Raw genomic sequence first — 27,828 nt, forward strand, 5'->3', positions numbered from 1 at the left:
TATGAAATGAACTGGACTGGTTGTGTAACAACAAACAGACAAATTTCAGATAACATTAATAAATAAACATTGGTTACTGTTCCACATATATTTATGTGGCATTATATATGTTTAATATTGCAAATGTGTAATTCATCCAGCAGATGGCAGCAAAACACTTATTGTAAAGAAGCAGAAAAGAGTCTTGTTCATGATTCTCATACATTTTTATATACAATGTCCATTTATGGCCAGAAAATATAAATTTCTTTGTTTACAGCTACAATTGTAATTTATTTAACATTTAGCTCTCTTCACAGCACATTCATTTTACTCTTCTTCTGCTGTTATAAGATAGGCTATTGTATAACCCCAAATCAAGAAAAGTTGGGACATTTTGTAAAATGCAATAAAATCAAGAATCTGTGATTTTTTAGTTCTCTTGAATCTTTATTTAACTGACAAAAATATATTTTGTATAAAAAAAACATTTTCACTGGCCAAATTAATTGTATTTTGTAAATATAAACAAATTTTGATTTTGATGCTGCAACACACTTAAAAATAGTTGTGACAGAGGCAAAATTATAGTGAAAAGATTACAGAATATCTGAGTTAAACAGTTTTGAAATAGTCCACAATGAGCAGGTGAATTGTTAACAGGTGAGGGGATCATGTTTGTGTATAAAGGAACATCCACCAAAGACTCAGTTTTGCAAGCAAAGATGGGTCATGGCTCTCCTCTTTGTGCCAAATTTAATGAGAGAATTGTCAAACAATTCAAAAATCACATTTCTCCAAGCAAAGAATTTGAAGGGTTAGTTCACCAAAAAATGAATAATGTCATTTATTACTCACCCTCATGTTGTTCAACACCCGTAAGGCCTTCATTCATCTTATGAACACAAATGAAGATATTTTAATTAAATCCGATGACTCAGTGAGGCCTGCATTCAAAGCGGATCTCCAATCAAACGGCTAAACTGCTGAAATCACGTGACTTTGGCGCTCCGAATCACTGATCTATTCATTAAGCTCCGAAGCAGTGTTTTGAAATTGGCCCATCACTATATTATTGAAAAGTCATTATTTTATTTTATTTATTTTTTTATTTTTTTTGGCACACAAAAAGTATTCTCATCGCTTTAGAATATTAAGGTCGAACCACTGAACTCACATGAACTGTTGTAAATATGTTTTTAGTACCTTTATGGATCTTGAGAGAGGAATTCATTGCTTTGAATGCAGGCCTCACTGAGCCATCGGATTTAATCAAAATATGTGTTCTGAAGATGAATGAAGGCCTTACGGGTGTAGAACGACATGAGGGTGAGTAATAAATTACATTATTTTCATTTTTGGGTAAACTAACACTTTAAGTCTTTCACCATCTAGCAAATATTGTGAAAAGATTCAGGGAATCCAGAGAAATCTCAGTCAGTGTAGGGCAACAAAGGAAACTTCTGACCTTTGACCCCTCAGATGGCATCAGATGAGAAACCATCATGCTGCTGTGTTAAATATAGCCACAAGGGCTCAGGACTACTTTACAAAATGTCCCAACTTTTCTTGATGAGGTTTTAAAAGTGACAGAATGATGTAAATTCATTGTAGCAGTGAGAGAGATAGACCTATTTATTGTATTTTCAGCAGGTTCATAATAATCTTTTCTAAAGGTACACCTAAGTGTTTATTAAAAATCAAATGAAACTGTCAAATGAAGCCATAAAAGATTAACGTTTTTTTTATTATTATTATTTATTTTCCACATTTTTAAAATGAGAAAATTAAACTTGAGTTGGATCTTTTTAACTGTTAATATCTCCCCCTAGAACAACAGAACATCAAATTATGCGTTCACTGTGAGCTGGACACTGATTTTATTCTAGAAGAGTATCGTCCATTTATCACTCCCGCTCTCCGTTCCTTCTGGACTTTTCCCGATATTCCCGCTACAGTAGAACATTTTAGTTGAGGACCACATTAGACTAGTACAGTGACTTTAACACGAGCACCTGCCACTCACAACACTGCTCTAGTATCAACCCGTTGATACAGCGGTCAACTCAATACAAAACCACGACTGAAACACACAAGTTGGACGAGTCAAGGCGAACTTGGCGTCATATCCAGCTACCGACATCTTGCTATACTGTTCATATTTATTTGCATGTATGGTCTTGAATTAAAATATAATAAATAATAAAAAATATAATAAATAAAAGTAACAAAATTATGTTGCTTTCATGTTGAGGTAACTGAATTAGTTTACTTTCATGCACGATTAAAAAAAGAAGAAAAGAAAAGAAAAGATAGAATTTATAAGTTTACCTTGTCTTAGGAAATGTCTTAGGAAATGTACAATATTTAGCCTAATGTCATGTAAACATATTCAGCACCCTTTAAATTCTTAGGCAAATGTTTGATGTTTTATTATCTGTGTAGGAATTCTTGATAGCTGAAAAGTTGTTGAAAAGGAAAACCAAGAATAATCAGTCTAAACTCAACCTGCAGATGGAGCTATTGCAAAATATTCCAGTGCAAATAATTCAGCATCATCCACAAAATAAAACTAAAGAAAAGTTTAAAGTTCTTTTAAGTATTTTAAACTTAAACTGGACCATTACACAATACACTGTGCAGGTGTTTAAATGTGTGCACGATTTTTTATGAACAAAATTATGCGTACAATAATCTTTGCAATCCTTTTTGTTGTCATCACAAGTTTCTTAAAACTGCATTGGGAATTAATATGCTCTACATTTATTTTAAATTGTGTCATTATTAGATACTGCCTAATATCACCTAAGAAAATCTTTTCCACATTTTCTTTTGTCCACTTTCCTCCAAATGCTTTTAAAAAATTAATTCATTCATGAAGTTCATAAAAATTAATGTATTGATTAAAAATCTTTTGAGTATGTATTGATATCAATATAAAAATAATAGGCCAAGTACTGAGAACTGATTTTTTTTTGTTACCAAATTTTGTAAAGCATGTAAAGAATTTAATTCAAAAAGATCTGAAATAACATAAAATCATAAGGCATTGATGCATTAGTAGCAACATAAGAAACTCAGTATCTCCAGTAACTGTAATATGATTTGATGATCAGAGGCAGTGGGTGTGGTCAGTGAGTCATATGGCCCCTCCCTCTTTATTTGACTCCTCCCCCACATCGCCATAGTCTGTTTTTAAAAACAAAAGCAAATTCATATTTTCATTGTTATAAATGTATTAAGATTTAGTTTTAAAAATGAGCAACATAGTGAATAAAGTATATAGTTATGTAAAAATGTGACCATAACCGACCCAACAGGTTTCTCATCTTCATCTCTGTTCTTCACATCATCATACTCCTCCTGATCTCCCTCTGATACACATGTGAAATAAAACCTCACATTGTGATTTTAATACAGCTTGTGTCACTGATGATGTCATTGATCTCTTTCTCCTCATGACTGTCTGAGACTATTAGATTTACTCCTGATGAAGTCATGATGATTCATTAATGGTAGAAACATGTTCAATATTAGTGGATGATGATTAAATACAGTTCTGTGTGACTCACCTGTTACACCTGGAATGTTCTGTCCATTAATGATGACATCATCATAATGCTCCGGTGTGTCCACTACATAAACATGAAGATATGAACAGAACAAATGATACATCATCATATCAGTACTGAGCATCACTTCAGAGGTATTAAGTTAAACACACACAAACAAAAGAAGAATAAAAAGTAAAAACACCTTTTTTAATATTAAAGTTCTGTCCACTCGTCATGACATCATCATAACTCTCAGGTGTGTCTTCTACAAATTGAACATGAGACACCCATACAAAATATAATGTATATATATATTTTTTTAATATACATATACACACAGATTTTATATATTTTAAATATTTCATATCTTATAATACAAACCCAATTCCAAAAAAGTTGGGACACTGTACAAATTGTGAATAAAAACAGAATGCAATGATGTGGAAGTTTCAAATTTCAATATTTTATTCAGAATACAACATAGATGACATATCAAATGTTTAAACTGAGAAAATGTATCATTTTAAGGGAAAAATAAGTTGATTTTAAATTTCATGGCATCAACACATCTCAAAAAAGTTGGGACAAGGCCATGTTTGCCACTGTGTGGCATCCACTCTTCTTTTTATAACAGTCTACAAACGTCTGGGGACTGAGGAGACAAGTTGCTCAAGTTTAGGAATAGGAATGTTGTCCCATTCTTGTCTAATACAGGCTTCTAGTTGCTCAACTGTCTTAGGTCTTTGTCGCATCTTCCTCTTTATGATGTGCCAAATGGTTTCTATGGGTGAAAGATCTGGACTGCAGGCTGGCCATTTCAGTATCCGGATCCTTCTTCTACGCAGCCATGATGTTGTAATTGATGCAGTATGTGGTCTGGCATTGTCATGTTGGAAAATGCAAGGTCTTCCCTGAAAGAGACGACGTCTGGATGGGAGCATATGTTGTTCTAGAACTTGGATATACCTTTCAGCATTGATGGTGCCTTTCCAGATGTGTAAGCTCTCCATGCCACACGCACTCATGCAACCCCATACCATCAGAGATGCAGGCTTCTGAACTGAGCGCTGATAACAACTTGGGTTGTCCTTGTCCTCTTTAGTCCGGATGACATGGCGTCCCAGTTTTCCAAAAAGAACTTCAAATTTTGATTCGTCTGACCACAGAACAGTTTTCCACTTTGCCACAGTCCATTTTAAATGAGCCTTGGCCCAGAGAAAACGCCTGCGCTTCTGGATCATGTTTAGATATGGCTTCTTTTTTGACCTATAGAGTTTTAGCCGGCAACGGCGAATGGCACGGTGGATTGTGTTCACCGACAATGTTTTCTGGAAGTATTCCTGAGCCCATGTTGTGATTTCCATTATAGTAGCATTCCTGTATGTGATGCAGTGCCGTCTAAGGGCCCAAAGGTCAGATTTTCCAGCCTCTTATTGCTACCTGTCCCAACTTTTTTGGAATGTGTAGCTCTCATGAAATCCAAAATGAACCAATATTTGGCATGACATTTCAAAATGTCTCACTTTCAACATTTGATATGTTATCTATATTCTATTGTGAATAAAATATAAGTTTATGAGATTTGTAAATTATTGCATTCCTTTTTTATTCACAATTTTTACAGTGTCCCAACTTTTTTGGAATCGGGTTTGTATAATAACGGAGCTGCACCTGTCTCACGGTCTGGTTTCAGTCCAACAGTGATGACATCATCATAGTATCCCAGAGTGATTTCCTTCTTCATCTCTTCTGTATCAAAAACATATTATATATTTTGAGTGTTTTTAATATTTTGGAAAAGAAAATAAATGCAATAAATTATTGGCACATATTTTATTTAGTTTTAAAATGTGTGAATTAATTTCTTTCAGTTTATTTTAATGTATCTGTTAATTTATTTTAGGCATTACTTTGAATATACTTCAGCTCTCTAACCTGAGAGAAGCTTATTAGCATCTTCATTCCCAGAATGCAGTTCTTCAGAGATGAGACTCCCTGTTAACGGAGCAGAACAGTCAGAAACATGTTCATCATTACAAACAGACTGAATCCTCATTTACTTTAAATCATAAAGCATTTTGTTACTGAAAACACAACACAAATATTAATTATTTACATTTTAAAAGCATTAGAGGCAGAAATCTCATGTTTTAGAGGCCTATTAGTAAACACACATGTATCCTCACATGAACCCATTCCTCACTGCCTTCCAGAAATACACACAGGAAGAGACAAACACACACACACACACACACACACACACACGCACACCTGCAGCTTTGTGGTTTTCTGCAGGAGGTTTAACAGGACTAATAATAGATGAACATCAAGTGTCTGATAGACTCTCTTATTAATTCATCATATTAAATAAGATTCAGGGCTCATGTCTCACCCCTCTGAGTGAAGCGATTGTGTCTGTGATGAATCTCCTCATAAACGGCCTCAGTCGTGCTCCTGTGTCTCCTCTTAGAGAGAGCTGTGAGTGTAGAGAGACAAACCTGCTGTCAGTTCACAACACATGACTGATCACACACTGAATAAGACACAATATGACAGTCTCTGGATCTCTCCTACCTCTCCTCATCACTCTGTTCTGCTGAATCAGTATAAGCAGTGGCACTAAGAGCAGTAAGAGCACAACTCCCAGTACAATCACAAGCACAGAGAGAGACGGAGGAGTTTGTGAACGAGTGACTGGTGTTGAGCTCACTGTCTGAGAAACTGGAGGAGAAGATGATGATGTTGTGGCAGGAGTAGTGGACACTGACAAATCTGTCAAAACAGATAAAAACACATTCAAAATCATGCAAATACACAAATATTATTAGTACTAAAATTATGTAAAAATGACGAATATTTCTCAGAGTTTTTCTGTGACCTGCACAGGTGAGTCCAGCGTGATCTTTGTTGGAGCAGTCAGTGTGGTTCTTCAGGGAGAGAGGACAGTCCCACAGGTGAATCTCATTCCCTCTGCACTCGACTCCGTTCAGCCACACAACACCTTCACCAGCACCAAAGGTTGAATTCCCATCAGCCCTCAGTGCTGCTCCACAACCCAGCTGTCTGCAGACCACCTGAGCATCGCTGATGTCCCACAGATCATCACAGACTGAGCCCCACTCAGCGTTATGATACACCTCCAGCCTCCCAGAGCACCGGCCCTCCCCTCCACTCAGTCTGAGAGGAACATGATCTAAATCACACACATCAACATCACTGACCAGTTTCAGCACATTTACAAAAATACTTTTACAATGCATTTTATAACTATTTAAAGTCATTATAAATTATTAGTGTTCAAGTGCATAGATTTTAATAGATATATATAGAAAAAATACATCCTAATTTTATAACTATTTAAAGTTATAAAAGTAAAAGGTACTAATAATGAACTCAAAATAACTCAAAATAAACTTACTTGAACACTGTCTCTGGTGAGGAGATGGTGAGTTTGAACATGTCAGAAGACTCTGAGGAGATTCATGAGTCTGTTCCTCTGAGATTAAAACATTAAAATTTCATTGAATACTGAAAAGAACAATTTTTAAAAGAAAACAAAATTACCATTTCATATTATTTTAAATCAGTTAAATATCATCTCACTTAAGCAGGTGATTTTAGCCACTTCATTATCACAGTCATTCAGTCCCCAGGGTGAAGATGGACACTGCCATAGAGTGAAATCATGACGTCGACAATTAAGTTTATCAAGCCAATTATGAGACTTCAGGCCCTCTGAATTATTGGGTTCACTGGCAGATCTTCCACAGTTCAGCTCTTGACAGATCAGACTCGCTGTGTCTCTGTCCATCTTATTGTAACACACATTTCCCCAGGATCCATTGTAGAAAACCTCCACATTCCCTTCACAGCCCTCAGTTAACCTGATCTCTTTAAACTCTAGAAAGACAAGGATGAGAATCAACTTCATCTCTCAGTCTGTTCATTTGGGATGGAAAAAAATAATTTTACGATTCAATAAATTGATGATTCTTTTAGTGCTTTTAAGGAATAAATAATTGGAAAAACAACTAGAGGTCACTCAAAACATTCAAAACAAAGGCGTAGCTTGATGACGGCAAGTTTGAGCGTGGAATCTTGGGACATTAATGTTACTGTAGTATGAAGCAGAGCAGGACCGAGTGTTGTGGGAGCTGAACGAGGCCACTGGAGCAATTGTGCAACACACGCCTCACAAGCAGCTGAACTTTTATTATGACACAGTCACCGGTGCCGCTTCCGCTTTACCGGTCATGAATGGGGTGACATAGCTCCGTTTATCATATTAGATACATTTGAGAGTGTTGAAAATGACGTTGTAATGTTACTCTGTGTGTTCATTCGGCGGCTGCTGCGAGACACTTGTTTGAGACACACTGCAGTAAGATAGATCGATTTTAGAATATCATATTAAATACTGGATGCACTGTAAATTCTAACAAGTTCAGTGTACTTAAAAAAAGTTTGGAAACCGATTGCCTTATTTTTGCAACGCAAACTTAAAGGGAAAACTGAAGTTAAGTTAATAATCTATTAAAAGTAAAGAAATCTAACTCTTCCCAAGTAAATTAAGTAATAAATATCAAGTTAGTTTAATGTCAGTTCTATTTAACATACTCTAGAATATTTATTAATCATACTTAAGATTTAATAGTAAGATTACACGAGAAATTCCATTGAACTAACAGTGTTATATTGTGTTCTGCAAACATCTTAAATACTATTATTCTCAACATGGCTTTAATCTGCCATTTTATGCTACGTAGACTTAAAAAACTATGTGCAATCGGTTTCCACATTTTCTTCAAGTAAAGTGAAAGAAGAATAGTATGTTGTACTTACAAAAGCTTTGTTAGTATAGTTCACTTACACGAGAGTACTACTAACTAAAAGCAGAACTGTAGAGAGTACTTAATTTACTTTAAATAAAATTTTATTGTCACCATTGTTGTGGTTTGCATGCTAAATGTTGAGATCTGTGTGTGGCTCAAGTGGTCAGCTGTAAGCTACTGTTACAGATACTCAATTAAAAGTTTAACAAGATGTTGATAACATACTGTTAGCACAAACATATTAAAACATTACTACTGAATACGAAAATTAAACATCTATCTAAACAACATTCAGTTAGAAATCAGATCATCTCTTAAAAATTATCTTTATTACTTCTCTTCCTTTGAAACCACAAACAATGATTTCTTGATGCATGGTTGCACCAAAATGGAGAGAATTATAAAATCTTTAACAAAGTTCCAAGTGCCCAACCAAAGGGAACATGAATCACCATCATGGTAAGTAAAAAAAAAAAAAAAATTTTAGGAAAATCAACATCAAACTAATTGATCTTAACTTGGGTTTTCTGAGTAAACAAGCCATTAATAGACAGCAAGAATAGCTTTTACTTTTATTTCACCGAAGTAGATCCACTCTGCAAACATAACGTTGAATCCTCAGTCCGTGTGATTCTGCACTGTGTGGAGGGATGTCTTGGCATGTCTTGAAAATTTTTTGTAATTTTACTCAAATTACATTAGTTATGGGAACTATCTGTTCTAAAATTTCAGCAACAATTACAAATTTGTAGTAAAGTCAACATTTTGGTTAAAATCAAGTAAACATAGTGTTTTTATAGTAAGGAATACTATTTGAATTTACAGTGTGGCTTGTGTTGATAAATGGCATGCAATTAATTTGAAAATGTATTGTATGATGGAGAAAACACTGTATTACTTTTACTAAAAATAAAACTGCGTCTGATTATGCTATGTTAGCTACTTCACAAAATAGTGTTTTTCTCTGAGGCATGGTAAAGCATGGTACTCGCAAAAAAACAAACAAAAAAAAAATCAAGAAAATTAGATTTAAAAAATAAGACTAAACATGTTGAGCTACATAATAACTAGTTTTCTGTCTATAAACGTAACCAAACAGTTGTTCCCTTGTCTATTAAAATGTAATATACTAAAGCATCTATGGTGTTTCCATGGTTTTTACAAAATAAAACCAGAAACCGAGTATAGGGATGGGCGATACCACTTATTTTGTTTTCGATACGTTACTGATACTTTCAAGGCCAAAATCGCCGATATCGATACCGATACGATATCTCTAATCTTAATTTAAGTTATTAAATTATTAATAATTTAAATCCTTAAATTATTGAATTTCTTTGAGTAAAATGGGTAATGGTACCCACTTAACATTATATTTGAAAGGTATTTTAACATTCAATATGCCTTAATTGCAATTTATTAGATTACATTTTTGTTTACACATGGTTAAAATGTTTATTTGTAGTGGTAACCATGGAAATCTACAAATACTATAGGCTTAGCTGAACTATGGTCACTGTAGTAATGGTTCAGTTTCATAAGGGACTGCCAGTGACAGGCTGTTGCACTCATAAAATGCAAACTTTGCATTCTGACAGTGTAGTTACAGAACAGAACATCAATACGAACTTTTAACATTCAATTTAAATAAATGTAATTGCAAAAAATATGTAGGCGACTATTTCATTTTGTTTGTTGTGAAATAACTCAAACATATTATGTTGTTCTGTCTGCTGTTAAGCATTGTTCAGGGCTGCGTTTCCCAAAAGCATCAATGGTTTCTTACAATGTCTGCAGTGAGCGAACGCTTTCTGTGATTGATTGGTTCTGACTTGTAACATTTGCGTGTTTAGATGAGCAGGAAAATACTTCTACTGCACAATTTGCTAACATAGGTTATTTGTCCAATTCAATGTATATTGTATTCATAAAATTTATTGTTAATTAAACAAAATCACTGGTAAAAAAAAAAAAAACACCTTAGTATCGATATTTTTATTTGAGTATGCTCAACGTCAGTATCGATATATATCGATACTTCATATCGATCTGCACATCCCTAAAACTGAGGGTAACGCGGGTATGACGCCATTGACAGGCTACACCTCACACATCTGCAGCTGGAACTAACTTTTCCTGAAAGTTCGCTTTGGCAAGCTGTTTTGAACTTCCAAAAAGAACACAAAACAAACTTTGTTTTGGCCTGATTTTGTTCGAAATTACGTCACATCAGTTCGTTCTTCGATTTCGTTTGATGTATATCGGGGCCTTTACAGAGAGCAAAATATCTCTAAAATATTAAAACCTTTATTTCCTTCTAGTTTACTTCTGTGGCAATGATACCTTTGTACCAGTCGCACTGAGACGTTTCAAATGATACCAAACAAGTATAGCATTGTGTGATAATTGTTCACATTAAACTATATAGATTTTGGGTTAATTTCAGGTAGGGAGAAGAGAAGGGGGAAGAGGGGGTGAAGGAAAGAAAATGTAGATTAAGGCAATACTGAGGTGTGATTGCGTCTCGGATGGGGATGCTAATTTTGCAAGAGTGAGTTCAAATGTTATTTAGTAGACCTCTCTTAGTCTAGATAGTCCAGCATCAGTCTTACAGAGTGTTTACACAGACTTTATAGTAAGAGGCAATATATATGAGTATTACACATTTTTTAAACAAACAAAAATGTAAAAAAAAAAAATATTATTATTATTATTAAACATTATTTATAAAATGCTATTGACCAAATGCACAATATGTACAGTATATAATTTAGCTACATTTTTTTATGAGCATCCAGTGATCATAACTACACTGATTTCTGTCTCAAAGTTGGTTGTATGTTTTTGATTCACTAAACATTATTGACTCATTTGTTCAGGAATCACTAGTCATGACATGCTCTATGTTTTTAATTCACTAAAAGAACCGACTCACTAATGTCATTCATTAGACAATCGGACTACATTAGTCACACTACGTGACTAAAGATCAGTTGTTGTCATGATTCATTAAAATGAATCTGTTCAAATGAGTCATTAGGTCGCAAATTGGACATTAGCGGACGTTGACGCGTTGCGTGCGAATCGCGACTGTTAGGCTATAAGGATATCTCAAAATATTTTTCAACACAGAAAACACTTCACCACTGGATAGGATTTTCTTTTTGTTTACTGAAAGTGTGGTTTATGTCAGCTGCACGTGCAGGGCGCCTGTCAGAGAAGATGAGGTGACGTTCTTTTGAGCACTATTCACACCCAGCGGTTATTCAGGAAAAACATTCTCCGAATGCGCCTCATAAAACATGATTCGGTCTTACGAACTTTTAGCATTGTGTCAGTTGATTTAGATTATTATGTGTGAGGTAGAGAGAGTGCAAAGACGGTGTTTAAGACAGAGAGAGCTCGCGCGCACGAGAACGGCTCCAGGTTCAAAGGTCAATACGGAATGGATTAATCTGCGTTATTTTTTTTAACGCGTTATTTTTTTCTCAGATTAATTAATCGAAATTAACGCGTTATTTTGACAGCCCTATTTAAATTGTTTACCATCTACCTGAGCACACAACTCCTACATCCTCCTTGTGTTGACAGTCATGTTTTCCCCAGACTGGAGAAGAGCAGCTCCACAGGGACGTCTCATTCCCCTCACACTCCACCTCATCCAGCCATATGGGTCCAGAACCAGGACCAAACCAGGCTGGTACCTGCTGGTTACTGAGGGCCACTCCACACTGCAGCTGTCTGCACACCACATGGGCATCTTTAATATCCCAGGAGTCATCACACACTGTCCCCCATGAGCCGCTGTAAAAAACCTCCAGCCTCCCTGCACAGTCTCCCCCAGAACCCACCAGCCTGATGGACCCGTGACCTGATATTCAGAGAAAGAGAAACACATTAGTGATCACTAACAACTGAAGAATCTGCCCAGATGTTGCTCTTCTCACCAAGGCAGGTGATTGACAGCTGTTGTGTGGAGCTGCAGTTGAGAGTTTGTGGAGAGCTGCAGTTCCCCAGATGAGCTTCACTCCCAGAGCACTGGAAGCCCGTCACACACTCATGACTGTGTTCAGGACTGGATGAAGAGGAGCTGGAGAAGTTTAGCACAGAGCCACAGCCCAGCTGTCTGCAGACCACAGAGGATTCAGTGAGACTCCAGGAGTCCAGCAGAACTCTCCTCCAGACCTGATGGATGGAAACTTCCACCTCCCCCTCACACTGTCTCTCTCCAGACAACCGCACCAGACCATCATGAACAGCCAGAGAGGAACCTGAGTGAAAGTTGTGAACTTTTATTAAGATATTACAAGGTAATTTATGTATTTAACTTTTTTTTTCAATAAAATCCCCTCACTAGAGCAGATGACTCCAACATCTCGTCTATGAGAACATTCAGCTCGACTCCATGAAGAGATGGAACATTCTGAGAGTTTTGTTTCATTCCCGTCACAATCAAACACATCAGCCCAGATTTCACCACTTCCCTCTCCAAACCAGTCTGATCCCACAACAGACACAGCTATCCCACAGTTCAACTGTCTGCAGAGGACACTGGCAGCTCTCATATCCCAGCATGCATCACACACTGTGCCCCATTTATTGAAGTACTGACGCTCAACTCGACCAGAACAGATGTCAGGACCATTGACCAGTCTGAGATCAGTGTAACCTGAACAAAGAACAGAGTGTTTAGTTAAACAGTATGAAACATGCAAAAGAAATGCTAAAAAAAACCCGTAGACTTCAAAAAGTTGAAATCTACTGCTCCATTACCAGAACATAACAGTCGAATATCATTCTCATGTGTACAGTTGTATTTGAGAGATGATGTTGGACAGAGGTGAATCTGAGATTCATTTCCTCTGCACTGAATCTCTTGTGTCCACATCTGAGCGTCTCCTTTTCCAAAAGCATCTTCTCCCAGCACCTGTACAGGAGCCCCACAGTCCAGCTCTCGACACACAACCTCTGCATCCTGCTGGTCAAAGGCAGCAGCACACACCAACATCCATGACCGATCATGAGGCACTTCTACTCTGCCAGAACAGCGAGAACCTCCAACCAGCCTGACTCCTTGAATAATAAAGGACAATTTTAATGTTTTTTTTGCTACTTGTTATATTACTTTATAAAACTAAACAGTTTATTAGTTATTATTTTTTTATTTTAATTTTGCCAATTGTCAGCATTTTTTTTCTTTCTTTCATGTATAAAATTCACACAAGCTCCTTGCATTTTGTGCACGTAAGAGTGAATGCATTTTGCATTTATTGAATAACAGGAAGAAAAAATATTTTGTAGACTATATGCACCCAGCGTGTTATTAAAACGCATGTAGTCTACGAAATGTGCAACCTTTGAACAATATATATGTTTCATTCACAAAAGGGATTGTTCTGCCCTTTATCTGAAATGCCTTGCTTGAGTATGCAGTCAGATAACACCTCCCAAAGACAACAGACACAGGAATGGTTTTCTAGCTTTACTGCTGTCCAAGGAATAACTTAAAATGAAAGTACCCTCAAATCAACTTAAATCAAGGAGCAATAGTAGCCATGACCGCATCTGCTGCATGACCCTGCTGCTACTGAAACTAGGCTCACATTAGTAATATCATCATATAAGGACTAAAACGATTATTTGCAATACCCCACTTTGAACAGAAGGGGTCACTTTACTACAACTTGTTAATAAACAGAATGCAGAATGTTCATAGAGAACAGCACACTCCCCGTCTGGTATTCAGGGAATACCAAACCTTCTTACTTGAGTTTAAACCTGAATAGTCTATTCAGAATCTTCATGAAGATGGAATACCATCTTATTAATAGGTCTCAGAAACAGTTTGAGTCCATCTTTTTCAAAGATTTTTACTTGCACTTTTCGTACTCGCCCGTCTTGACTGGAGGCAATTGTTCAGTTTAGACTGAGAGTCCTTGAGCAGAACTATGCATCCTTTGGAAATGTTGGGTTGTTGGTGTTGTCATTTCCTTTAAGGATAGAAAGGTACTGTTTACGCCATATGTCCCAGAAAGTATATGCAAGGCTTTGCACTGTGCACCACTGTTGCTTGTATCAGTCTTTTGGGTAAGTAATGTGGCAGGTGTTAGGATGAAAGGATCTGTTGGATTGGTTGACACAGGTATCAGTGGTCTGTTGATTATAATGGCAGTGAATCATGTGTATCCGTGTATGTGCGCTAAGTGTTCTGTGCAGGTCCTTTGTACTGATGGACAACTGGCACTCTGCTTGAGACCAGCAGACGCCATGTCATGAACCCAAAAGGACATCCAGTACCTAAATCAAGCCTCGTCAGCATCCTGACGAATGGAGATATGCTTCTGACTATCTGTCTATGTGTGGAAGATTAACAAATTTGTCTATTTTTCTTAGCCAATCAGAATCATTCAACCTGAAGTAATGACATAGTTAGTGGACTCTGTTAGAGTATAATTGTTGTGGAAATGTGAATGTACGCAGAGTGGCCTACAAACTCCTTGTGAGACTTGAAGCTGGCTTCTGCTGATGAAACTGCAAACTATTCTTGAGTAAAATTTTCTTCAATTTATTATTTTTTTAAACTCTGACTCTGGGTCTTTATTTAACATATGTGGTCTTTTGGGTCTAACTGTAAAATTCCCCTACACAGTCCCACATGTGTGAAGGGAGGCTCTGTGTGGAGCCTGTCAGCGGTCATCTTTTCAGTCTCGCAGTCCCTCCTGAAATTGATAAAATGATGAGTCTGCAGCATACAACACAGGAATGGATGAGACTGTTCACATGTCTCCTATTATCCAATAGCCGGCAGATCTTATCGCTGAAGTGGCAACCCTGATGAGGAGTCTGCTCATGAAAGTGATGTGTTAGAAGTAATGCTACATGGCTCCTTCCAGGTATGATGAGGGGTCCCTTTTCTTCAGAACCTAGATCCGCTTTGACCAGATGACCTATGACCCTCAACAGTCCACTTGGATCAATGAAGGGATCCAGTTTTCGAAGTGTGCTAGTTTTGGGAAGTGGTTTGTTCCGTTTGAGGCACTGGAACTCGTCAGCATAAGTTTCCTGTTGTACTGCTTGTATGACAACTTCTGTGCTCTGAAGCAGAGAAAGTCTGGCCCTGCTTATAAGAGCATGCAATATGAATCAGCTTTCCAACAGCTCTGAGCAGTTGGCTCTAGCCCGAAAAGTGTTCAAAGCGATTTGAGACAGTGGTATTGTAACGAAGGGGACTCACAGGCAGGGATCCAATTGCAGCGTTTATTTACAGTGTAAGCGTGGTCGTACAGGCAGGGTAAATCAGGAGCAAACAGGTACAGCAGAGGGTAGACAGAGTCGTAATCCAGGTACAGGCAGAGGTCGGGACTGGCAGATAACATTCACAGGTCGGTATACAAAGCAAGGGTCGGGACAGGCAGCAACGGGTAAATAAACAGGAAACAGGCAAGAACGGCAACGACAGATAGACAGAATGTAAACGCTCAGAATTGTCACTAGGGATCAAGACTTCGCCGTGAGGAGGTCTGTGTGACAGTCCTTTATAGTCCTGGTAATGAGTGGCAGCTGGGTGTGGTGATTAGTGTGGAGTGATTGTGAAGTGAGTGCAGGTGATGAGCAATGGAGGATCATGGGAAATGTAGTCCGGGATGTGACAGGAACAGACGTGATCGTGACAGGTATACAACACTGTTACTTCTGAACTTCTGAATCTCGATTAGGATCAACAAGTGCGAAGGATTCTTTAGGGAAAGTCTCTGTTTTTGGGTGATGCAAAAATGCCGGCCTGCTAAACCAGATAGTGTCCTGCAATTTGGTTGGGGATATCTATCGTGTTACAACATCAGGTGGATTATACTCTGAGCTCACATAATGCCATGGTTGGATTGGTGCTTTTCTGGATTCTCTGTACATGGTTGCTTACGTAGACATGGAATCTATGTTTCTCGTTATAGAAATAACCAAGGACACAGAGCTCCTTGAACTTGGTGCCTGACAACGATGTTGGCCCATATCTTCTTGGGACTTATACATGTTGCAGTTCTTGCAAAGAATCTCTCCATTCCTCCCACACCTTTTATTTGTTCGCAGGTAAGGGCACATCTCAGTCAGCAGCATTCTCAGTTAGCTCTCTCAGTAGTACTTTGCCTTGAACTGTGATAGGGGCCACAAATCCTAGTGGGTCTTACTATCGACAGCAGTTAAAGTATGTAGACTGACCATTCTCTATAATGTGTGGTAAGTTTGGACAAAGGTAGGTTTCTGAACTTTCCTGAGGCACATGTCTCCAATGATCACCCATCCTAAGTCTAACTTTTGCGCAAAGGGAGCATTTGGTGGCCCGTTCACTTGCTTATGGGCCTTGTGTACTTTGATCATATCTCTGCCAGGAAAAAAATGGGAATGTGATGATCGGGCTCTGGAATGTACCTCGCAAGATGTTTTAGGTGCCTGTGGTTACTAACCACTTCTGGAGTCGGGATTTCAGAGTGATTGTCTGGAATTTCTTTACACAAGAAGCACTGGTAAGGGTAAGACTAAGCTTCCATCAAAGGATTCCACTTAAAAGCCTCGTGCTTGTCTGCCTTCTGTTTCCACTGTGCCTGCACATTTTTTGAGAGTAGAGGCTACGTTACACTCTGTAATGCCAAACAGAGCGAAGAATTCTGATCTTGCAAGCAAGATATCACATACGTTTTGACTGCTTTCTCTGGGTGGCTTTCAGGAAATACTTTCACAAGACATACCTTGGAGCATGAGCATGAAAGTTGACTGTTTCCAGATACCTCTGTACAAGCTGAGGAAACCTCAGATTCCACAGGTACGTCCTCACTCACTTTGTTATTTTCTAAAGTAGGAGATTGTGGTTCTCTGGTCCATAGTGTTGGACCTGGATGAAGTGCTGCCATGTGGGTAACGTTGCCACATTCTAAACACTTCACAACCTGATCACAGTTCTTTGCCCTGTGTGTTATGGAGCTGCAACATCTCAAGCTTATGCTTTGTTGTTTGAGCAATGACTTTCTCTCTTCCATAGGTTTCATCCTGAATCCTCTACACCTGGACAGAGAGTAAGGGCTTATTGTGTAGAAAGCACTGTTTTTGCTGGGTTTACCTTATTTTTGAGTTCGCTGGCAGCTAATGTATAATGTATGTATGTATAAAACTTCTCAGAAATGCTCTTAAGAATAGTCTTAAGTTTTGACTTAAGTGTCAAAAAACTCTTAGGAGTAGGACTTTTCTAAGAGTAGGAGACTTTTATAAAGAAGCTAAAAGCAACTTTTAGTAAAGTATAAGACATATTCTTAAGTGCTGACTTAAGTGTTGTGAACTAAGGACTACAATGAAGTCAACTCAAAATGGCCGCCCTCAACCTCTGAATCAGCCAATAGCGAGCCTGCAAGGGTGAAGTCACAGCAGCACACCACCAATAATTTAATGTTGCTATAAAAAAATATCATTAAAAAAAGACACTGAAACATTTTAGTACTTTATTTTTAAAAATAGCTTTGCATTGTGCGAAATTATTACAAATTAGTATTGATGGTGTGGAATCTTTTTCTATTGATATATGTCTCCTCATTTACAACACGAGTTCCATCAATGGCTCCAACAACTCCAGGGAAGCCCACTATCAACATAAAAGTGGCTTGCTTTTGCGGCATGGTTTGATTGTCAGTTGGAAAGTCAATGAACTGCCATAGAGTAGTGGCCAAATATGAAAATTGACATCTTCAACCTTAATACAAATATTTTAAAAAATGTGTTAAAAGATGTAAGTATATCGTGTAGCTGTGCTTGGAGTCAATTGTTTCATGTGTGATAATGAAATGAAATTTCAAATTATTTTTGGTCAGGCTGTCATGCAAAGAAATTATGAACACTTTATTAAATATTAAAAACTGATTATGTTGAAGTCAATGTCATATTTTAAAACATTTAAATAATATAAACATTAAAAAATATTTTCAAAAATGGTTTAAGCAAAATTGTTTGCACACTTGTTTGTATTTACTCTTGTGTACTGTACATTCATTTTCTGTGCTTCCTTGCCATTCGTTCATTAACTGCGCTTTATTTTTCGTGAAGCATTTTGTTGCACGTCAGCTGTGATAAACAGACATCCACTCTCATTACGTGTTTAACAGAAGCCAGACAGTGAGAGTTTTGCAGGTAAACTGAATGAGGTGTTTAGCGTCATTGAGCGGCATTCACCTCGCATGACAGCAGTGAGCGGGTGGGAGTTCGGAACCGACTCGGAGCAGGGTGGGTAGAATTGGAGAGTGAGTTTTGGAGGTGGCGCAATGAACAGAGGGGTGGGTTTGTTAGGGTTGATTTCAAATATCAAGTGTTCAACAATGAATTTGAGAATTCGCATACAGCACCTTTAAATGTATTAAAATGCATTAAACATATTATTTAATTATTGTTTAATAATATTTATTACATTTATTTAAGTCATTACATTTCTTATTAGGTCAGGTTATATCATTTTATCAACTCCATGTCATCATATAACTCAAAAACATCATATCATCATTGGAAAGCGTTTATCTCCTCTTCTTTGCTGCCATCATGTTACTCTTAACTAGGTTAAGAGACCTCTACAGCTCTATTAAATAATGAGACCTAAGGTGCGTCCCAATTCGCGTACTTATGCACTATTCTATGACGTTTTTAAGTATAAACAGTGTGAGTAGTGCGTCACACAGAAAATTCTAAAAAGAAAAAGTGCACTTTAAATACCCGGATGATACACTAAATTAACGGAAAAAACGAAGTGTGGAATGTTGGACACTTCATGCACTCAACTGTCGCAGCTCTAATTACGTAGTGGAGGGGAAGGGAGGATCGGACTCCGTTGTTAAATGACAAAATAACCTTATACAATTCATGCACTACATGAATGAGTGCACAGTGCACAAGTAGCTACATAGTGTATAAGTGCATAGTGTATAGTGTGTCATTTGGGACACAACTCTAGTCTTGACACTTAGGAACCTTTATGAATCACACTTATTCTTAAGTCTAAGAATAAGAGTAAAATTACATCATTCTTAGAATTTTGACACACTTAAGACTAAAATTTTACTCTGAGCAGCTTTATACATATGGGCCCTGAGTCTTGTGTGTGGCAACGGCTCTGGGAAAAACAGGTTTGTTTTACAGTCAGTTTGGTTTGTGAGAAAGAAACTTGGATCATTCCACATTTTAGCTTGCTGACATACAAAGTCTTCTAGGAGCCTGAAGGGTGGAAAGGAAACTCTGTTGTCCTTTTTGTACTTAGAACCCACTGTGAGCCACTTTTCTTGTAAACTGAACAGCAACTTTTGGATTAGGCTATCGTGTGGATTTACTCTCAGTTATCATAAAATGGCTCATCCAGCACTGGCATTTGTGTATCCAAAACACTATCCGCCTGTTCTGATAAGTAAGCCTGTGTGCGTTCTGTTGTGTCCTCTATAGGTAGCTCTATTACAATCTAATTTCCTCTACTTTCTTGCTCTGCAGCTGTTTCTAAGGCCTCCGCCTTTGCTTACATGGCTGCAACTCTCTTTTCCAGCCTTAAAGTCTCTAATGATGCCTCAAGCTGTGCTTGTTGTATTTTCAGTTCGCTTTCTTTCTTGGCAAATGCTATTTCCACTTTAGCTGCTTCAGCCTCTGCTCTAGCCGTTGTGGCGGCTGTAGTTACGGTCGATAAACCTTGTGAGTGCCGTGACGAACAAGATTCATGCTTGCCTTTATAGAAGGAAGATAACCTTATGAGCTGGCTAGCTCTCCGGCGTGCAGTTAGAAAACTAGAAGTTGGACACCAAAGAGTTTCGTTTTACTGCTCTGCCCTTTTCTCAAACGCCTTGCTGGAGTATACAGTCACATAACGCCTCTCACAGACAACAGACGCAGGAATGGTTTTCTAGCTTTAGTGCTGTCAAAGGTAGCCTGACGTGGTCATACTCAATTCTAGTTCGAATATGAGTCTGATACTGCTCCATTGGGCTTTGATTATGGGGGCGTATTTCAACCGATCCAGGAAAGACCTCAATTGGATAGACCTACAACCAATCAGAGCTACAGAGTAAGTGACGTATGTTGAGCGACGCATAGTTGTCAACAGAACTCTTCTTAGCGACCATCGGGGCCAGCTGATAAATCAAACTTTTGCCGAATCCCGTAGGAAGGACGGCAAAGACATCTTTCCCATCGACAAATGCCTTGATCGCGATCCTCTGTTCCTCTTTTAAAATTAATGCGCTGTCGATATCTTCTATAACGGACGCGATGGCGGAATCTACACATCTCAGTTCTTCAACAACAGCCATCATTGTTGTAAACTAATTGACCTTTCGCAAAGACTCGCCCCCCTTAGTTACTGTTGCTTTGTCCGACAAGCCGTGGCGCTGTCACGCCACACACAGTGAAAAATACATTGCGGAGCAAAGAGGAAACTGACAACACATCGACAGACGAGACAGAGCAGGTTACTTATGATATTAAACAAAGTCCCAGCTTTCAAACTGTGTAGTTATTAAAAAAATTCAAACAATAAAAACCGTTTTGTGGCTCTTTAATGGGTTGTGACCATGATCGTGACAGATTGCTGTAGCGCCTCAGCTCAAGAGGCTCGTGAACCGATCATCTCTTACTACGAGTCCATTTATAGCATCAAATAAACATGAATGAACATGAGAATGAATGTTGTTTCAAACGCGGAAAGACGTCAATATGCACAATTTTTCAAGTTTAACTCCACCGAGGTTAATCTTCTAACTCCTGACTGCTTTGTCGGACAAAATAGCGGATGCGGCGTTCTGATTGGTTAGATCGCTTGTCAATCAAACTCCCCAAGCGCTCTTTGATGACGTGGCTGATTACGTTTCTGGTTATAATCTGTCAATCATCGCCCTGACAATGTGATTGGTCCGAACAGTTTCTGTTCGGGCATAATTACTCCTCTACGGATCGACTCCAGACCGAACTCCCCGACCTCAAAATGTTGTGGGCGGGTCTAAGTTCGGCTGGCATCCAGGCTATGTCAAAGGAATAACATAAAACAAAAGTGCCCTCAAACCAACTTAAATCAAGGAGCAATAGTAGCCATGACCACATGCTCTTTCCTACTGCTGCTGAAACTAGGATCGCTGCTTCTTCTTCTTCTTTTGATTTTTAATGGCGGATGGCAAACCAACTTAAGGTGCATTTACCGCCACCTACTGGAGTGGAGTGTGGGCAGCAACTTGACAAAAGGGAGGACTTTTCCTATTTCCTTTCTATGTAATGTAGAATTTAGACCAGCATGACCTATTCTAAGATGCGTAACTATCTTTTCTTCCTTTGGATTCCTGCTCTGCCTAATACGTATGCCTACTTGTTTTTGTATATTATACAGATGTCGTCCAGTGTCAGCTATGTCCCAATATTCTTGCCATATTTTGTTTACATGTCCTTTAATAATGGTTTTAATTTCTGCTCTACATAATGGTATTTGTACATCGAAACTAGGCTCACGTTAAACTTGTTAATAGACTGAATGCAGAATGTTCATAGAGAACAGCACAGAGATTGTCTGAACAAAAAAATTCCTGTTGCCCACATAATGTGCTTTGTACATTCCGTCTAGTAATTCAGCATGTCACATAATACACTACTTCCTACCACCTTACGTAACATTGAATGTGGAGAGAAAATTTGTATTTATACTGGAATTCTGTGGTATAAAAGATTAATAATAAATATGAAATAATAAATAAGCATAGTTGAGCTTACCAGAGCAGATGACTCCAGCATCATCAGTATGTTTAGCTTTTGTTCCCCCTCCAAAGAATCTACAGTTCTTCAGTGTAGACTCTGATCCAGTACACAGTAAATTAGACATCCATATTTTTCCTGATCCTTCTCCAAAGTAAGCATTCTTTGGTGCACTTAAAGCCTCTCCACATCCCACCTCTCTACACACCACTGCAGCATCATTCATATCCCAGCCAACATCATGCACTGTTCCCCACTGACCATCATGAAGAACCTCCACTCTACCAGCACAGGAACTGTTACCACCTACTAATCTCATTGTTTCTAAAGGTAAAAAAGGGCACAAGAAAGATAGAGAAAAAAGAAAAATAATTGTTGTACAATGTTACTCAATGATTTTATGTCTATACTTGTATAGTTCATATATTTTTCTCCTACCAGCACATACAACGCTCACATCATCGTCATAGGAACAATTGTGTGAAGGTGATATTGGACAGAGAGCAAACTGATACTCGTCTCCTCTACACTGAATCTCTTGTGTCCACATCTGAGCATCTCCTTTTCCAAAAGCATCTTCTCCCAGCACCTGTACAGGAGCCCCACAGTCCAGCTCTCTACACACAACCTCTGCATCCTGCTGGTCAAAGGCAGCAGCACACACTGTGTACCATGTGTTCCCATGAGGCACCTCTAGTCTTCCAGAACAGCGAGAACCTCCAACCAGCCTGATGCCTGAAATGATTATGATAACATTTAAAATATTAAAATAAAAAATAAAAATCCCAAAAATAAAAAAGTCACAAATGTGATGTTTTATCGCTTTGCTTGCATGTTAAATCAAAAATTCTTGTCGCAAAATACATTTTCTACAAAAAGCCGTTTTAAAATCTATAACTTCTAAACTATTTAGAGTAATGTCAAGATCAAAGAGTGTCATTGTAGTTCACCCACAATGAAAATTGAGATATATTTAATTTAGTATCAAATATGGTAAACCCAGAAGGTCACACATTTGAGCTTGAGCACATTGATATTTATTATTATTAATAAATTATTTATTAATAATATTACTTTAGGAATGGCCTATTCAAGTCCATTCCTAAGGTAATAATTTAGCATTTTAATCAAAAGTACTGTTTCTTAACTATTTAGTCTTAGAAGTGATATTTTAAAAAATAATAAATAACTATTTTAACTCCATCAAATCAAATCTGAATAGTGAAAATTTCACTGAATAGTGAAATCAGTGTATTGTTACACCCATATTCACAGAAAATGAACTTACCTGAACAGATAACACCGACATCTTCACTGTGCTCACAGTTATTACTCATTTCTACAAAATCGCAATTGAGTATCGTGGATTCTGATCCACTACATCCCACATTATCCATCCAGATTTTTCCTGATCCAGGTCCAAAGTGAGCAACACGCATTGTATTTGAAGTATAATCACAGCCGAGCTCTCTACACACCACTGCAGTGTTTGTTAAACCCCAAAAATCATCACACACAGTTCCCCATTCTCCATTATAATAAACCTCCACTCTACCAGCACAGGAATTATTACCACCCACCAGCCTCACGTTTCCTGCAGACAAGATATAGAAAGTTGTGTATAAAAGTGAGATTTTTGAGACATCAACAGACAATGAGTCAGTGAAATTTTAGGATTGAAATTAGAGAAAATGACCATGAGAGAATTAATATAAAGGTGCATTAATATTCACTTTTATATTAATGCAAAATTACATACACAAATTGAACTCTAAATTATATTATAACCATTTCATAACACTAACACAGAGTCAATCACTACAACATTAACTCACACATAATGATCCTGAGTGTGTACGTACCAGCTGTGGTGAGTCTGAGCACAGATGACAAAAAAATGAGTGTTCGATAGCTCTCCATATTCACTGATCACACACACACATCAACTCAGAAGTGAAAGATTCAGGAGAGACAGAGACAGAAGGCTGCACAACTGCCAAACAACAAGCCAATCAAAGTCACGTTCACCTTATTAGACAGAAAAAAGGAAATCATCAAAAAGTTACACTGACAAATCAGAAGACGAATTTATGATTCTCACCATATTTATTAAAAGCACGTCAGCACTGATGAACAGGATCCTCCTCCACCTTATAGAGACACTTAACTGGAGAAACATACAAGATAGAGGGGAGACAAAGTCATACAGGAAACTGATTTCAGGGACAGGAATCAAGTTTAACAGCATCAAAGCACAGCACCTGCAGATATAAAAATACAAACACTGATAACTGACTGCTTCATGGCTTAATGTTTCACGCTTTGAGTTCATGTTTAGAAATATTAGTACATAAATCAAATGTACTGTTTTAAAGATTGTACTGTATAAATATTCATTTTAATTACTGTAATATATTCAGAAGTATGCAGTGCTTGTCATTTTCTCCAGTTGCACAGGCCTAAACATTATTACACAAAAGAGTGTGAGAAAAGAGCATTTTCTTTAAAAATTAAAGACATCAAAGTATCCCTGTGACTACATACACAGTTCATCATGATACAGGAGCTAGACCAAGCTTGCAGCTGCACTGTTTATTACTGCAATACCGATCTATTCCTGTGGGTGTCAGTAAAAGACTATGAGATGACAAACGTTTATGCATTATATTCTGGAGATGAGGAGGATGTGGTCATATTGACCTCACCTCTTTATTCTAACATTGAAAGTGATACAAGTATGCAACAATACTTTTACAAAGCCATAATTTATTAAGTTTGTTTTTGTTATTGTAATGACTTAGGATGGCGTTACTGCTGCTGACATCATCAGAACATTTCAGAAGGAAAATCTTAGTTTGGAAGAAAGGATGATTGTAGTGGCCAGAAGAAGGAATGTCTTGCATAGTAGGGCTGGGTATTGACACTTTTCACAATTCGATTCGATTTCTCTTCACATGCTTGCGATTCGATCAATTATTTTAGATGTAGTAGCCTATCAGTTACACATGGCAAATTTTGGAATGTAATGGTTAAAATTAACTTATGTACAAACACTTAAATTAAACTCAATTATGTTTTTTATAATAAATAAAGTTTAGAATTACATAATTTCTACTCAATTCATTTTATTATTATTATTATTTAAATCGTGGCTGCCATAACTGATTTATTGAAGAACATTATAATGAATATGTAACGGTGCATGGCTATATTTATCAGAATGTTGCTTTCTAGAGTTCATTTTTCTAGCTGACTAATGAGTTTATGGTCACTGTATATGTTTTTCTGAGGTAAATGTGACGTTACGTGACAAATTTTACAAGCTGTTTTATTGATGTCTTTCCGAGGTTGAAACACTGATTGAGCTATTACATGAGACATGATACGGATTTCAATTCAATTCAATTCACATTTATTTGTATAGCACTTTTCACAATACATATAATTTCAAAGCAGCTTTACAGAGAATGCATGTCAAAATTACAATTTAAAGAAGAATGCAGTTAGCAAATAATGTTATAATTTAGGCAATTAATTTACAAACAGTACATCCTTCTAAATGCAGATTGTAGTCTGAGAGATTCTGTGTACAGGTTTTTGGCCCAATAAGTAGGCTAATACTTCAATCTTATCTGAATTTAATAGAAGAAAATTACTAGTCATCCAATGTTTTACTTCTTTAACACATTCTGTCAGATTGGATAATTTAGAGATTTCATCTGGTTGTGTTGAAATATATAACTGAGTATCATCAGCATAGCAGTGGAAACTAATTCCATGTTTTCTTATAATATTGCTGAGTGGCAGCATGTATATTGAAAATAGCAGAGGGCCTAACTCTGATCCTTGAGGCACTCCATAATTTACTATCATTATCTTAGATTTCCCCCCATTTAAATAGACAAAATTGTGACGTCTGATATACGACCTAAACCACCGTAATGCCCTCCCTGAATACCAGTGTAATTTTGTAGTCAACCTAGGAGTATTTTATGATCTATAGTGTCGAACGAAGCATTGAGATCAAGAAACACTAGTATTGAGATACAGCCTTGGTCAGAAGCTAGAAGTAAGTCATTTGTAATTTTAACAAGCGCAGTTTCTGTGCTATGATGAGACCTGAATCCTGACTAAAATTTTTCATAGATAGCGATTTTTTGCAAGGAGCACAATTGGACCGACACTACTTTTTCTAGTATTTTAGACATAAATGGAAGATTTGAAATGGGTCTGTAATTTGCTAAAACATTTGGATCAAATCGTGGTTTCTTAATGAGAGGCTTAATAACTGCTAGCTTGAACGGTCTTGGGACGTGACCTAGAGATAAAGACGAGTTGATAATATTGAGAAGAGGCTCTTCTGCTACAGGTAACAGTTCTTTCAGTAGTTTAGTGGGTATTGGATCTAATAAACATGTTGTTGGTTTAGACGCAGAAATAAGTTTTTTTTAGCTCTTCCTGTAGTTGTAAAGCACTGCAACTGTTCTTGAGGGGCGATAATTGAGGCTGAATCACAAAACTCTGTCAAAGGTTGTACATTTAAAATTGTATTTGCAAAAACTTGTGAAAATGAGATCCAGGCAGTAAATAAAGTTGATGAAAAATTATTTATTCATTACAATTAAATTTAGCCTCACACGCAAACTTTAATCGATAATGAAAATACTTAGTAAAACCAAAAGGCAAGATAACCATCATAAAGGAGTAGTCAATAGTCAATAATAAATTTAGAGTATTGTAAAATTTAGAGTATTGTATCCAATAGATGAAGATCAAAAAAGAATTAAAACATTATACATTTGCAGATTAGAGAGAGAGAGAAGCAGAAGACAAGGAGAGCAAAGGAGGGAAAAAGCTGAATTATTAAAGACCCGGTCAGCTTTATACCATGAGCATATAGGGAAATTTACATCCCACTCAAATTGATGTTTTTGTTCTAAAAGAAAAGGTTAATTTCACCCATTACGTCATCTACTGGTCCAGTGTCAAAAATAGTTGTTTTATCCCCTATAGGGAATTTTGCAAATGTCAGCAGACATATTTTGATCAGATTCAAATGAGCAATAATTCCGAAAAACACCACTTCTGCAGTACTTGGCAGGCGTCCAATGTCTAACCACAAACGTATCAGCGTGACCTGTCACACTGGAGCACTTGAAGAACAATTGAACATAACAAGCATACTCCTAAATATAAAATAAAAATAATAATAGGGTACAATAACAAGTAAATACTTGAAAATATGATAAGAATTAATATATAAAATATTAGTACATAAATATAGGAAATCAAAAGTGAAACTGATAAATCATAAGACATAAACGATTAACATAAATATTAATAAAAGTGCATGAATATGAATATTGACCATTTCGGATCCATCACTGATGCTTTCGATTTTCTCAGTAAAGAAATTCATCACTACTAAATTGTAATGAAATGTTTTGTTCTGGTGATGTCTGTTTATTTGTTAATCTAGCCACTGTACTAAACAAGAACCGTGGATTGTTTTGGTTATTTTCTATGAGTCTATGAGAAATCACACTGTACTGTATATTTTAACATACCTTCAGATGTTTATTCATGTTTATTTCGCACTGTACTGGTATTAAAGCAGAGGAGAGGATCAGTTCACATGCGCTCGTGCTGCCGCTTCTCTTTAACTGAGGCAAGAGTGAGCTGTCACGTCACATTAAAACAGCGCCAAAACGGTATTTATTTTT

The 27,828-nt window shown here is 37.2% G+C and overlaps 1 protein-coding gene across 1 annotated transcript in view; it reads right to left on the reverse strand.

Annotated features, from left to right (window-relative positions):
• The window catches only part of LOC125245636 (antigen WC1.1-like), a 157,024-nt gene that overhangs the window by 99,575 nt on the left and 29,621 nt on the right, over positions 1-27,828 (reverse strand). Inside the window, exons 35-36 of the mRNA XM_048156302.1 lie at positions 3,736-3,798; positions 3,552-3,614 (exon numbers count right to left, since the gene is read on the reverse strand). Coding sequence (XP_048012259.1) covers positions 3,552-3,614; positions 3,736-3,798 — 126 coding nt within the window. The remainder of the gene's footprint in view (positions 1-3,551; positions 3,615-3,735; positions 3,799-27,828) is intronic.

Source organism: Megalobrama amblycephala, linkage group LG14 (assembly GCF_018812025.1).
Source record: "Megalobrama amblycephala isolate DHTTF-2021 linkage group LG14, ASM1881202v1, whole genome shotgun sequence".
Taxonomy (NCBI): domain Eukaryota; kingdom Metazoa; phylum Chordata; class Actinopteri; order Cypriniformes; family Xenocyprididae; genus Megalobrama; species Megalobrama amblycephala.